The sequence below is a fragment of the Centroberyx affinis genome, unplaced genomic scaffold, assembly GCF_046629955.1.
Source record: "Centroberyx affinis isolate AG114_WGS23_722 - 3 ecotype Tasmania unplaced genomic scaffold, CSIRO-AGI_Caff_v1 ptg004517l_1, whole genome shotgun sequence".
Taxonomy (NCBI): Eukaryota; Metazoa; Chordata; class Actinopteri; order Beryciformes; family Berycidae; genus Centroberyx; species Centroberyx affinis.
This window is the reverse complement of record NW_027282161.1, coordinates 6,552-20,000: the sequence shown is the minus strand read 5'-3', so window position 1 is coordinate 20,000 and position 13,449 is coordinate 6,552. Positions and strand designations below refer to the sequence as shown.

At 43.3% G+C, this 13,449-nt stretch overlaps 1 protein-coding gene across 1 annotated transcript; it reads left to right on the top strand.

Moving 5' to 3' along the window:
• Positions 1 to 3,719: 3,719 nt before the first annotated feature.
• On the top strand, positions 3,720 to 12,352 carry LOC139665292 (fibroblast growth factor 14-like; the record flags this gene model as incomplete). The annotated part of the gene is made up of 3 exons (XM_071544302.1): positions 3,720 to 3,912; positions 10,503 to 10,613; positions 12,249 to 12,352. Coding segments are annotated over exons 1-3 (408 nt in total), but the record flags the coding sequence as incomplete, so codon positions are not given.
• Positions 12,353 to 13,449: the final 1,097 nt, after the last annotated feature.

Here is a 13,449-nt window from a genome sequence, read left to right as displayed (position 1 = left end):
ACATTCAGTTTAAAACAGCAAAAACTTGTTATTTTGTTAAATTTGTTAAGTTATTTTATCTTGTATCCAGACTTTTCAAGCTCATTTTTTGATTTTTTTTTTTTTTTGGTGAAATCATCTTACTGCACTGGCAGATAATTTTATCGGTTTCAACGAATGTGACTTTTCTTTCAGGAGAATGTAACTTGTTTCAGGAAATTTACTTAAAAAAAGTAAAAGTTAAGCTGTCTTGGAGAAAGTTTCTTGTTTCCAGATTTTCTTCATTGTTTTATGATGATTTCTTGAAAGAAGTCATATTGGCATGAATCAAGTGAAATATATACTATCTGCCAGTGCAGTGAGATAATTTGACCAAAAATATTATGAACTAAGCTTGATAGGTCTGGAAACAAGTTAAAATCACTTGACAGCTTGTCATTTTCTGCAGTGTATCATGTCATTAACTATACATTTCCCTCATAAAGTGTCTGTCCTGCACTCACAATGCACTTATAATGCCTTATGAGCATAAAGAGTGACTACTGTTGTTCAGTCTGCTCAGTTGCAGGTGTGTTACTGCATCACATGCTGTTGCATCATGGGGGAAATGTGAGTGTGGTGTGGTTTATCCTACAGGATAAGCTTACAGCATGGAAACTTGTGTACAGTAGACAGAGCAGACATGTGAGGCAGCCCTCCGCTTTATCTGCCAGGTCAATCTACCCCACCTCCTGCATTTTTAAACTATTTACAGCCACCCACACCCACAGGCTGTCAGCACCTGGATGAGGCTGTGGGGATAGGAATGGGTGGGGATTAACAATTAGGTGGACCGGGTTTCATCTGAGCCCATGTTTAGCCTACTGGAACCGAGTTAAGTTATGCTTTCTACTTGTGTCAGGCTAAAATAAAAGTAGAATGACAAAGATGAGCAACGCACAAATCAAAGAAGTTGCATATTTTGGCTGTTTTGGTGCAATTCCTCAGTTTATTTTCCTCCTTTATGAAAAAAAACCCTACTATTATGAATTTTAGAGGAATGCCATACAAATATCACATCAGTCCCTATAGAAATACACTGATACCATAGGAGGTAAACATACCATAATATATAAGGCCACCATTAACTCAGTTTTAATACAGTTTCAACAGGAGTACTATATAGGATGCTAGACAAACATATCCGCAAAACTATAAGTCCCTATAGAAACACTATAGGAATATAATAGTGATACCATAGGAGATAAAAAATACCATAATATATGATAAGGCCACCATAAACTCACACAGACACCCTCTAAATCCCTATAGTAATACTATAGAAATATTATGATCATCTCCTTATAGGATTACTACAGGAATATTATTAACATATTATGAATGTAAAAAATTAAATACCATCATGGGGTCACTAATACTGTAGACACGCTATATGTCCCTATGGGAATACTATAGGAATATTATAGTTATACCATAAGAGGTGAGAAATACCGTATAAGTTCACTATAAACTCACTATAGAGTAGCACAGACACACTGTCTTCACTCTAAGGTATAGTATATCTATTACACATGCTGCTTTAACCTGTCCGTCTATAGGCCCGTCGGCTCAGCTTACAGTGTGTGTGTGTGTGTGTGTGTGTGTGTGTGTGTGTATGTGTGTGTGTGTGTGTGTGTGTGTGTGATTTTGACTGACAGCCTAAACAACCGCAGGAGATACAGGATAGATTAGAGAATATCACTGTCTGGGGGGAAATTCTATTCTATTCTGTTCTATCCTATTCTATTCTATTCTATTCTATTCTGTTCCGTTCCGTTCCGTTCCGTTCTATTCTATTCTATTCTATTCTATTCTATTATATTCTGTTCCGTTCCGTTCTATTCTATTCTATTCTATTCTGTTCTATTCTATTCTATTCTATTCTATTCTATTCTGTTCTATTCGGGTGGCTTGGCTTCAATTCTATTCTAGTCAGTTCAATTCTACTGTGTTCTAGTCTATTCTACCGATTCGTTTCTTTCGCCGAGTCACGGAGTCCTGAACCCCACCCGGGGAATCGGGTACCGGGTCCAGCCAGCCGGTGACGTCGCCCCCCCCCCTCCCCACACCCCAGTGCGCGCGAACCTTCACCGGCCCGTAACGAGGATGACAACGTCCCGGTTGTTTTTGAGAGCGCGTGTGTGACTGACCCGCTCGCTCGGCGCGTGGCTCCAGCGACGGTGTGTCCAGAGAGCGCTCGCGCTCACCAGCGTCAAGCTAGCCAGGATGACAGATAAGGCGACTTCCGGTTATTTTCAAAATAAAACCCTTATTGTAACATGGAGTAACATGTTGCACCTACATTTTCACAGTGTTTAATAATTCCCCACTGAGTATTTTCATACGAGTTTTGTTGGTCTGTCAAGTTAACTTTATTTATATAGTGCTTTAAATATAAAACACTAAGCACTTTACAGGGCTAAAACAAATAGATAACAGAAAATAAACAAGAAACAGACAAAAATAACAAGAATTTAAAAATAAAAATAGCATTCCTCACACTGAAATCCCATAGAGAAAAGATGAAACTTTTGATCCATCTGGGGAAATTGCTTTATCCTATTACCATTTGGTGTTGTATGGCCCAGAGGAAAATAGAATATTAAGATAAGATAAGATAAGATGAGATAGCACTTTATTAATCCCCTTGGGGAAATTCAGGTGCCACAGCAGCAACTGGCAGAACAGTACCAAGGAAAACAAGTATAATAAGTACAATAAGAGAATAAAAGAAGAACAGAAAAATATAATATAAACAAGGATATAGCAAATGGGTGTTATACTGTATAATCATATGCAACTGACAGGTTCTAGTGTTGAAATTGTTGATTGTGTATGTTTATATATATATTGGTCTTTATACTCTATTTTTAAACTTTGAAGAGTAGAATACATGAAAGAAGAATAGGATATAAATAAGAATTGAGCAATTGGGGGTTATATAAACAAACAAGTTGGTCTTAAAAGTGGGTCTTTAATCAATTTTATTAAAAATGGCAATGGATTTTGTTGACCTAACACTTTCAGGGAAATTGTTGCACAGTCTATTGCTCGCATTAGTAAAAGCTGTCCCAATACTTCTAATCTTAACTCTCAAGGTGACAGATTTTACGCTTTAATTTTGAAGGCCAAACCGCCGTACTTCCGGCGATGCTCTGGTTAACTCTCGCTACTCTGACGCAGCTGGAGCAGCTCGCGGCTGCACGCGCCTCCGTCGCGCTTTTGTCAACGGACTACAAACGGACATTTTCAGAAGAGAGAAAAGAAGTCGTTTTGCTTTCTGAAGCCTTTCCAGTGTTCTTAGAGATTCCTGTTGTTTTTTTCCGCGCCTGTTGACCGACCATGGCGAAGCAAACTGACAAACGGCGCCCGTTAAAATGGGTTGGAGGAGCCGTTCAGTGACAGCTGCTGTTATTTGACTGACAGACAGACCGGTGAAACGTGACGGACAGGTAAACCGCTGTACCGTTCAAGTCAATGGCTCGGAGTAAAACGACAACAGAAAATATGCTCTAATGTTAAGTGGTCTATTTATTTTGGAGTTTACGCGTTGTGGCTGAAGCATGGGGCCGTTATAGCCGGTAAACCGGAGACTGGTGGTTTGTGTCTGGTTTTGTCTGCGCTCCGTTCCCTCCGGTGGACTGAACTGAAGGGAGAGACGGAGACGGGGGTGTTTTTGTTTCGGTTGTTTCGGCGGAGACATGGCAGCGGCCATCGCCAGCGGTTTGATCCGGCAGAAGAGACAGGCGAGAGAGCAACACGCCCACCGACCGACGACTCACCGGCGGCGGAAGAGCCCCGGTAAGAAGCAGGGGCTCTGCAACGGCAACCTGGTCGACATCTTCTCCAAAGTCCGGATATTTGGCCTGAAGAAGAGGAGGCTACGGAGGCAAGGTGTGAGAATGGGGAGGGAAAGGGGGGTGGGGGTGGGGGGGGGGGACGCGCGCGCGGACAAACCCGCGCATGCACGCGCACAGACAGAGACACATGCACACACACACACACACAGAGAGACACACTCACACACATGCGCTGACGCACACATAGGCTAGCCTATATAAGCACACGCGCTCACTCTCACACATGCCCACATTCACACACACACATTCACCCACACTCATACATAGGCACGCGCGCACGCATGTACACGCACACACTCCATTCATGCATAAACACATGCTGACAGACTCCCTTCTCTCTCTCTTTCTCTCTCTCTCTCTCTCTCTCTCTCTCTCTCACACACACACACACACACACACACACACACACACACACTGTCATGTCTTGTAGTTCTCTATGGTTCAGTAGTTTCCAGGTACATCCATTATTGAAGCCACAGATTAGTCTGTCTAGTCTTCTCCCTCTCTCTCTCTCTATCTGTGTGTATCTCTACCTCGCTCTCTCATTCTCTCCCTGTTAATTCAAAGTGGCCCCTATCGCCATCATCAGACTTGTCCTAACATGGCCAAAGCAGAATGACAGGAGTATCACTAACATCTCATCTCATCTTAATCTCTTCTCTGGCTTTGTAAAATACACTTTTGCTCCGTGAAATTCAGATTTTCAAGTCAGGATCCGCTTTGGGACTTTGTGCGGATTTGAAGTCCCACTTGAAAATTAACACCATTGTTCCATTGTGTGTCAGAGCTTCAGCGGACTGAGAGAGGTGATTTGATGTGGAAGTGAATGCAGATTAATGAGAATGCTGCTGTTGTTGATTGCGTGCCACGGCAAGCGTTCAACAGCAGAGAGGCGATAAGTGCTGTTTTAATCAATTGATTGTGCGAGAAACCAGCGGGCTCGCGGTGTTATGGAGGGATGAGAGAGGAGAGGAGAGGAGGAGAGGTGAACGTGAGCAGTCGTGTTGATAGGACTTGGGGGGGTTTTTCAGCGTTTGGATGTGGTGAACGACAGGGATTTGTGGAATCTCACAGACCGTTTCTCCCTCCCTTCATTCCTTCTCTCCCTGCTCTGGGATCAGATCTCGGGGTTTACCTGCTGGAATCAACAGGAATTGGAAGCGACCTTCTCCTCCTCTCCTCTCCCCTCTTCTTTCCTTTCTCCTCGTCTCTCCTCCTCCCCTCACCTCCGTTCCTCCTTGCCTCTCCGCCCCCTCACCTCCTTTCCTTTCCTGTCCTCTCTTCTCCACTCGCCACCTACCTTCCTTTCGTTGCTTTGTCTCTCCTCCCCTCACCTTCCTCTCCTTTCTTCTCCTCTCCTTCTCCGTCTTTGTCTCCTCTCCTCCCCCTCCCATTCCTCTTTCCTCTCCTCTTTGGCTTCTCCTACCTTTCTTTCTCTTTGTCGTTCTCCTCTTATCCTCTTTCTGCCCTCCCTCCCTTTTTTGTCCTCCTCTCCCTTCTCATCTTCCTCTTCATTCTCCCTCTTCGTCCTCCCTTCCCTCTCCCTCATCTCCCTCCTTATCCTCTCCCCTCCCTTCTATGCCTCCCTTTTCTCCATCCAATTCCCTCGCTTTTTTCCTTCTTCTTTTTCCCTGCTTTCCTTCCTCCTCTCTCCTTCATCCCTCCCTCCATCCTCTTGTTCCCAGCTGTGAGAGCTGCTGGTGAAAGCTTGGCAACATCCACAAGCTCTGTGCTGTGTGTGTGTGTGTGTGTGTGTGTGAGAGAGAGAGAGAGAGAGAGAGAGAGAGAGAGAGAGACTTGCCAACATCCCCTACTGTCTTCCAGAGGTTTTCTGAAGGAGAGACAGACAGACCCAACTCAGACTGAACTGCAGTCTTCATTGCTGCTTAATCAAAGATGCAATTAAATGTAATGTGTACATTTATCACAACTAGACTGATATATTGGGTCAATATTGGCCTTTTATTAAATATTGGATATCATCCAGTCAGTGTGATTAGGGTTAGAGAAATCATTCCAGTGTGGTGTGGGAAGATTTGACTCAACAGTCTGTAAAACCTGCAGTGAAACCTGCCTCACTCTGCCTTAAGGAGCTGCTAACCTACCTAGAACTATTTTATTAGCCTGGCTTTCAGAGTTTTAGAGTTTTAGTTTCAGAGGCTTTTCCACCCTGACAAGAATACAATTCTGGGGGAAACACTGAATACTTAGGATAGGATTTTTGGGCATGAAAAGGTGGACGTTGTCGGCTTATGGGGGTTAATAGAGCGCTGAGCCACAAAGCAAAGCTCTCGATTTACCAGTCGATCTTTGTTCTGACCCTCAACTATGGTTATGAGCTTTGGGTAATGACCGAAAGAATGGCATTGCTGATACAAGCGACCAAAATGAGGCTTCTCCGCAGGGTGACAGGGTGAGTAGCTCAGCAATCCAGGAGGATTTGAATCGAGCCACTGCTCCTCCAGAGAGGAGCCAGTTGATATGGTTCGGGCACCTGGCACGGATGCCCTCCCCCCCGTGGGCGCCTCCCTTTGGAGGTTTACTGGGCACGATCGACTGGGAGGAGACCCCAGGGGAAGACCCAGGACACGCTGGAGGGACTGCATCTCCCAGCATGCCTGGGAGCGCCTGGGGATCCCCCAGGAGGAGCTTGAGGAAGTTGCTGGGGAAAAGGACATCTGGGCTGCTATACTCTCCCAGTTGCAACCCTGACCTGGATAAGTAGCTACAAAATGGGTTGATGGATGGATGGAGAATACAGTAGAAGCTTGGTAGTAACTAGGATACCAATGCTGATATATTTTGGATAGAAACTACTGATAGACGATATTTTGTGCTGATATTCAGTATCTTTCATGCCTAAAAAAATTGATTACAAGTATTTATTGTTTCCCCCAGACTTTTATTCTCATCAGGGTGGAAAAGCCTCAGAAACAGCATCTAGACACTAAAACTCGAAAAGCGAAGCGAAAGTGAAGATCTTCATGCATACTCCTTCAGAAATCAAAATGTCAGGTCAAGGTCTTCCCATAGACAACAGTGTAGTATTGATCAATTCTACAATAAATGTGTAATCAAACTGCGTCATATCCATTATATCGGAGGAGAACCACACTGACTGGACCAGATGTGATTTATAGTGAATCCATCTAACTGTTGTATGTTAACAAGGAAGCTACCCTCTCCCGCACCTTCAGTATTCCTCTAATCACTCTGATGTAACTGAAGATGAAATGGTTTGGTTGCATTCAGTTGCTTCTGGTGGATTCTACACTTGGGTGGGGGTCGAGTCTGTGTGGTGAGATGGTGTGTGTGTGTGTGTGTGTGAGAGAGAGACAGATCTTCCATGCATCATTGGTATGAGGAACACACCCATGTTGATATGTTATACTGTGGTAATCGCTGAATTTAGACCCACACTAGGGGGGAATTAACAGACAATGTGACACGACAAATCAGTGTGACAGCTTGATGGGCTGACCGATCGAATCAGATCACATCTATTGAGAAAATATAGGGGCTGTGTGCGCGTGTGTTTGCGTGTGTGCGGACGGGGGAATACCCCTCCACCGGAACGGTCCGGAATCACGAGACTGTCGCCATGGCAACGCCAGAATGGGGGAATTTCCCTAGTAACAGACGGGATATCGGGAAGAATGGGAATATCACCTTGTGTGGGAATATCACCTTGGCAGTGACGGGCGTTGGAATATGAGCGAACGGATAATTGGATGTTGGGAGGAATGGATGGATGGATGGGTGGATGAATAGATGAATAGATGGATGAATAGATGATGAGTTACTTCTGAGTTAGTGTAGCTGTACAATCCCCATGGGGTAAATTGATTTTTCATCCATCACAGCAGACAGTTATGCAAACAGTAGCAATAACAACTCCATATGAGACCATAATAATAATATAACAATCAATATTAGTGTTATATATTAGTATAAAATAAAATACTGAAAATAAAACTAAAGTTATCTTTGGGCTAATATTGTTTTGCCAACAGGTTGACGTGTTCAGTGTGTGTGTGGGTGTGTGTGGGTGTGTGTGTCTTCTCCCTTCCCTCAAGCGTAATTATGTTCCTTGGCCTAACCTCACCTAGCCTACACTACATTACACTAAACTACACTACACAACACTCACATAACATGAAGAGAGGCTGGAAAGGAGCGTTTGACTCACCAACGCTTTGATATGAAAGAAGTCTTTGAAACATATACATAAATGCACACTGTGCTGGTGAAGAAGTCATATGGCTCCTGAATACTATGCTGCGTCTTGTGGCTGTGCCTAACTGTGTAAAGTCACATATAACAGCCAGTTCCCCCCTGTGAATGATCAGGAAACCAAAAAACAGCAGTTCCTATCGGCCTTTTACTGGATAAAATCAAAGTAGCGGGAATACTTCCACCCAGAGAAACTAGACTTTTTTGCCCTTTCTGGCCTTTCTCATCTTTTTGGCTCACTTGCCAAGAGCTAGTAAACTAAAAAAATATACAGAATAATTTTTATTGGCCAAATAATACATTTTTCATAGAAATGGCAATGCTATTTTGTGTATAAGCAGGTTTACAGTATTAAGTTAACCCTTGCTCTCTAACTGCAACGGATCAAGTTCGGGTATCATGAAATACAGCAGAACTCGACTTAGAACAATTTTGAAGTAAGTGTGTGTACGGTGGCCAGCAGGGACAAACTTTGAGAACAGGAGAGACCAAAGACTACGTAAAATTCAAATGTTACCTTCTCAGTTCACTTCAAGTTACTGGACAATGTAGTGGGTGACCCTTACCAGTACATTCAACAGCTAGATTTCTGATCTGATCAAGGGTCATATGTCTGTACTGTACTGGTGATGTGGTGAGTTCGAGTGCCGGTGGTGAGGCTGTCATGGCTTCCCCCTCCGCTTTCATTGTTCTCCCCTGCTGTACAAGATGGATGCTTCACAAAGATGGAAAATACCCTTGCCTCTCCCTCTCTCTCCCTCACACCTCATAAACTGGGTCAGTCTCGACTCTTTTTCTGTCTCTGTGCATTAGGGTAGACCTTCGCAGCCTTACTTCCTCTCACACACACACACACACATTCAAAGGGGATTCCCATCTTACTATAGCAACGCAGAGGAGGGTGAAGTCAGCGGTGTGTGTGTGTGTAAGAGAAGGAGGATGGGTGTGGTCGCATGTGTGTGTAGTGAAGAACGGAGCAGCTGGAGAATATTAATCAATTTCACCAGCCAACTGATGCGAGTGTATGCCCGTGTGTGTGTTTGTGTGTGTGGAAAATGCTCGCTGTCTACAGCTGAAGGGATGATAATAATAATGATGATGATCGTGGCGTGCGATAACATGGAAAAATGTCTCTGTCGGTACCTGCCTAAGAAGCTCCACTATTACCAGAGGCATTATATCACCTAGCCCAGGTCTAGTCACTCATCCATTTGTCCTCCCTCTCTCTCTCTTTCTATCCCTCTCTCAATCTCTCAGGCTCTTCCTTTTTCTGTCTTCCTTCACTCCATACCTCTCAGTCATTGGACCTCAACTCTTCCCCATCCCCTCTCTCTCTCTCTCTCTCGTTCATTCTCTCTCCCTCAATTCAAAGGGCTGTCGTGGCATCACTCATCATTTTGTTTCATTTCAATCATTTCTCGTCTGATGACGAGATGCGACAACCAAACAGTGACAGAAGCGAATGTAACTGATGTTTAATTCAAACGACATGAGGTAGAAAATGGCAACTCGGTTAAAAAAACATTGGTGTGATAATGCCTTTCTTCTATTGCCAGATCTGTAACAACAGCAACAATGACTCTAACATTTAGGGTTCATATCTTTAAATTTGAACATTTAACAACTTCAAAAAACAACAAATATTCAGTAATTCCCCAAGAATGTTATTGTCAAGGTGAAAAGCCTCTGAAACAGCATTTAGACCATCATGGGACACTAAAACTCTCCACTGAAACCCAGACTAATGAAGTTCTTTTAGGTGGGTTAGCAGCTCTTTAATGCAGGTGGACCCACCGCATCTATTCAATGGTAGCTGAAAACCATTGGGCCTTAAATTAACAAATAAAATATGCAGAGAAACTTGCCTTGTGATATATTATCAATCAAAACATATTAATTAGCTGTGATCAGGGAGGAACCTCCATCATATCAGAGATGGACCACACTGAATGGCGAAATATCTGATTTTTAATAAAAGGCCAATATCGGCCTCATATATCTGCAAACCACTATATTGATCAATACATACATAGTAAACAGAATGTAGTAGATTCATAGCCATTATAAGGTTGCACTTGATCAATATGAATTCAACAATAATTCAACATAATTATTCGATTGGAACAATGACAAGGAGGGAAGGATTAGTCTAAGAGTCTCAAATGTAAATGGATTTGATGTGCTTGGCTAGTCTCTCCACAGGAAATCCCTCAGGATGTGGCAGGTCACATGTGGCCACAGTGTCTTATTTTTTTAATGCCAAAAGGTATTGAATCTTGGATGAGTCTGCTAGTCAGTAGATACAGTACACGCCCTGATTTAAAGGTGTCATTCAATTCTATTCAATTCATCCTCTCTCTCTCTCTCTTTCTGTCTGTGTCTCTCTACCAGAACCACAGCTGAAGGGCATAGTGACCAGGTTGTTCTGCAGGCAGGGCTTCTATCTCCAGATGGGCCAGGATGGAAGTCTGGACGGGACCAAAGACGACAGCACCAACTCCTGTTAGTATACACACCGCACACAGTAACATATAGGCTTACAGTATGTACACACACACTGAAACACATCCCACACAACCACCTGTAGTCCTGTTAATGCCGTATATCTGTTACCGTAACTGTGGGAAAATGGCAAATACATTTACCGGTAACATGGATGGAAATGAATTGTGTAGGCTAGTACATCTACTATTGGACTAAAATCAATCAGGCATCAGTTTCTTGGCCAAACGTTGAATACATAGGCTATCAACACAGCAATGTCTGCCTACCAAAAGTAAACAGGCACACACGCCAATGCATACCAGTTTGGCGAAAAAATTGGCCTCGGACGTGCTCCGTCCTCACTACGTGATGTGAGTCAACATGCAGTAAAATCCAGGGTCTGTCTTTGCCAATTTTCTGATGTTGTAGTGTTAACATGAATGAATCTCCTGTGCCTCACATATATCAGTAGCCAATCTCTGATTGGCACAGAAGCCAATCAGAAGATGTAATTTGACCACTTGGGACGTTGTACCCACACAAAAACATAGTGACAGGACTGTAAGAGAACCTCATGCTACTGTGACTGTGCATATTTACTAGTAAACATACATTTACTGTTTTCCCACATTTACTGTAACATATATACACAGAGGCAGGGCTCACTTTGAATTTAGATTGTCACTGTTTGCCTGTTATACCATTAGCTAGGCCGTATTATGCATAACTGACTGTCTCTGCTGTCAACAAGCTCAAGAATTGATAACTTTGTAATGATAAGAGATATACAGGGTGTCTGCAAGTTTCATCAAGTTAAAGAGTTATTAAGTAATTATGAATTTTATTAACCTCTATGGGACACCAAGGAATTGCAACAGCAACAGGTCACAGCTTATGATGGAATGTAATTGACATAAAGAATAAAGCCAGCTAGCAGAGATAAAACAGAACGGTCTAGTGAAGAGGTAGCGCATCACCTAGGGAAATACTGTAATAATAATACTGCTTTGTCATTTGCTTTTTATGGCTTGAGAACTAAATATTTTGCAAAGCTGGTCAGTCAGTTGTAGCACCATCCTCCGTCGTTAAGCAGTTGAAAATGCAAGTAGGTGGAGGGGATTGGGAGTGTCCTGAAATTCCAATGGGTTTCGTTCCAAAATAAGCAAATTGGCTGGAAAGTGAGTTTAGAGATGGGACGTTTTTGGACGTGATTGGCTGTCTGTTCCTCTACCAACACTGACATGCTACACGTATCCCTACACAACAAACCCTGACTTGGTATAGCTTATAGAATGTCTGTGCCTTTGGAAAATACCTATGCAAGATAATAATTCCATTATTTATGTGTGGTGTAATAGTGAGTCATGCTAACACAACTGTTACAGACACTGAACCTCCTTAGGAGGTTAATGTGTGACAGAGCAGAGTAGAGCAGTGAGACAGAAGGTCACAGTGTAGAAGAACCTCAGGGGTCGAGGCGGCTGGAGGAATAAAAATGCAATGCAAATATTGACCGAAGCTTTTATCCAAAATGTGAAACGTGCATGCACACACATTCTGGTATGTTGTGTCCACACTCACTTTTCAGGTACACACACATACACACACACACACACACACACAGTCTAACAGTTTGTCTGTCTTCATCTCCAGCTCTGTTTAACTTAATTCCTGTGGGTCTGAGAGTTGTGGCCATCCAGTCGGTCAAGACTGGCCTCTACATCGCCATGAACGGAGAGGGTCACCTCTACTCCTCGGTGAGTACACACACCCACATGCACACACACACACACACACACACACACACACACACACACACACGTACATACCCATATCCACAAGCTTGCACATACACAAATGATCAATTATTAAGACAGTTTCATTAGGGAAAGAGGGGAAAGAAAGAGAGATAGATTCTAATGAATTTTAATGATACATTTTAGTTGAATTCCACACAAGTATTTTGTTTCTTATTATTATTAGTATTATTATTATCGTGGGTTTCGATGGAGTTTCGGAGGCTTTTCCACCCTGACAAGAATAAATTCTGAAAAAAAATGTGGGGGAAACACTGAATCCTTTTCATATTTTCGGGATGTTTTGGTATGAAAATTAAAATTTAAAGATACTGAATACAGGCACAAAATACTGGCTATTAGCAGCTTCAATCCAAAGATATCAATAGAAGCCTCTAAAATTCAATTTCATTCAAACCCTAGTCAAATCCATTCACTGATGAAAATGACTTTAGAGACAGACGGACAGAAAGAAATGAAAGACAGACAACTGGAAAGAGGGTGGAAGGAGGTGGGGAGACTAGGAGTGGAAGGGAGGAGGACGGAGGAGAAGAAAAGTGAGGAAGAGGAAGAGAGCCTGGCTGCGAGGAGGAGATCTGCTGAGCGGAATATGAATTATTTCCATGCTGACACTTCAGAGAGTTCACACGTTTTCCAGTCCTCCACCGACGTCTCTTCTCTCTGCCAACATCCCTCCTTCCTCCTCCTCGTTTCTTCTGTGCAGGGGAGATGACAGACAGGAGCCGGAGAGGAGAGGAGAGCAGAAAAGAAGAGAGGAGAGGGAAAGGATAGAAATGGACGGGAGGTAAAAGGAAGGGAGGAAAGGAAAGGAGACAAGAAGAAAGGAGAGGAGGGGAGAGGAGACAAAAGGAGAAAGCGGCGACAACAGAAGAGGCTCGGAGATAAAGAGGACAGGGAGCAAGAAAGAGAAAGAAAACAAAAGAAGGGGAGGACGGGGAGGGGAGAGGAAGAAGATGGAGCGGAGAGAGGAGAGAGGAGGATGAGAGGAAGAGAAAGGAGTAGTGGAGAGGAGAATAGATAGAGGAGATCTGTGCTGC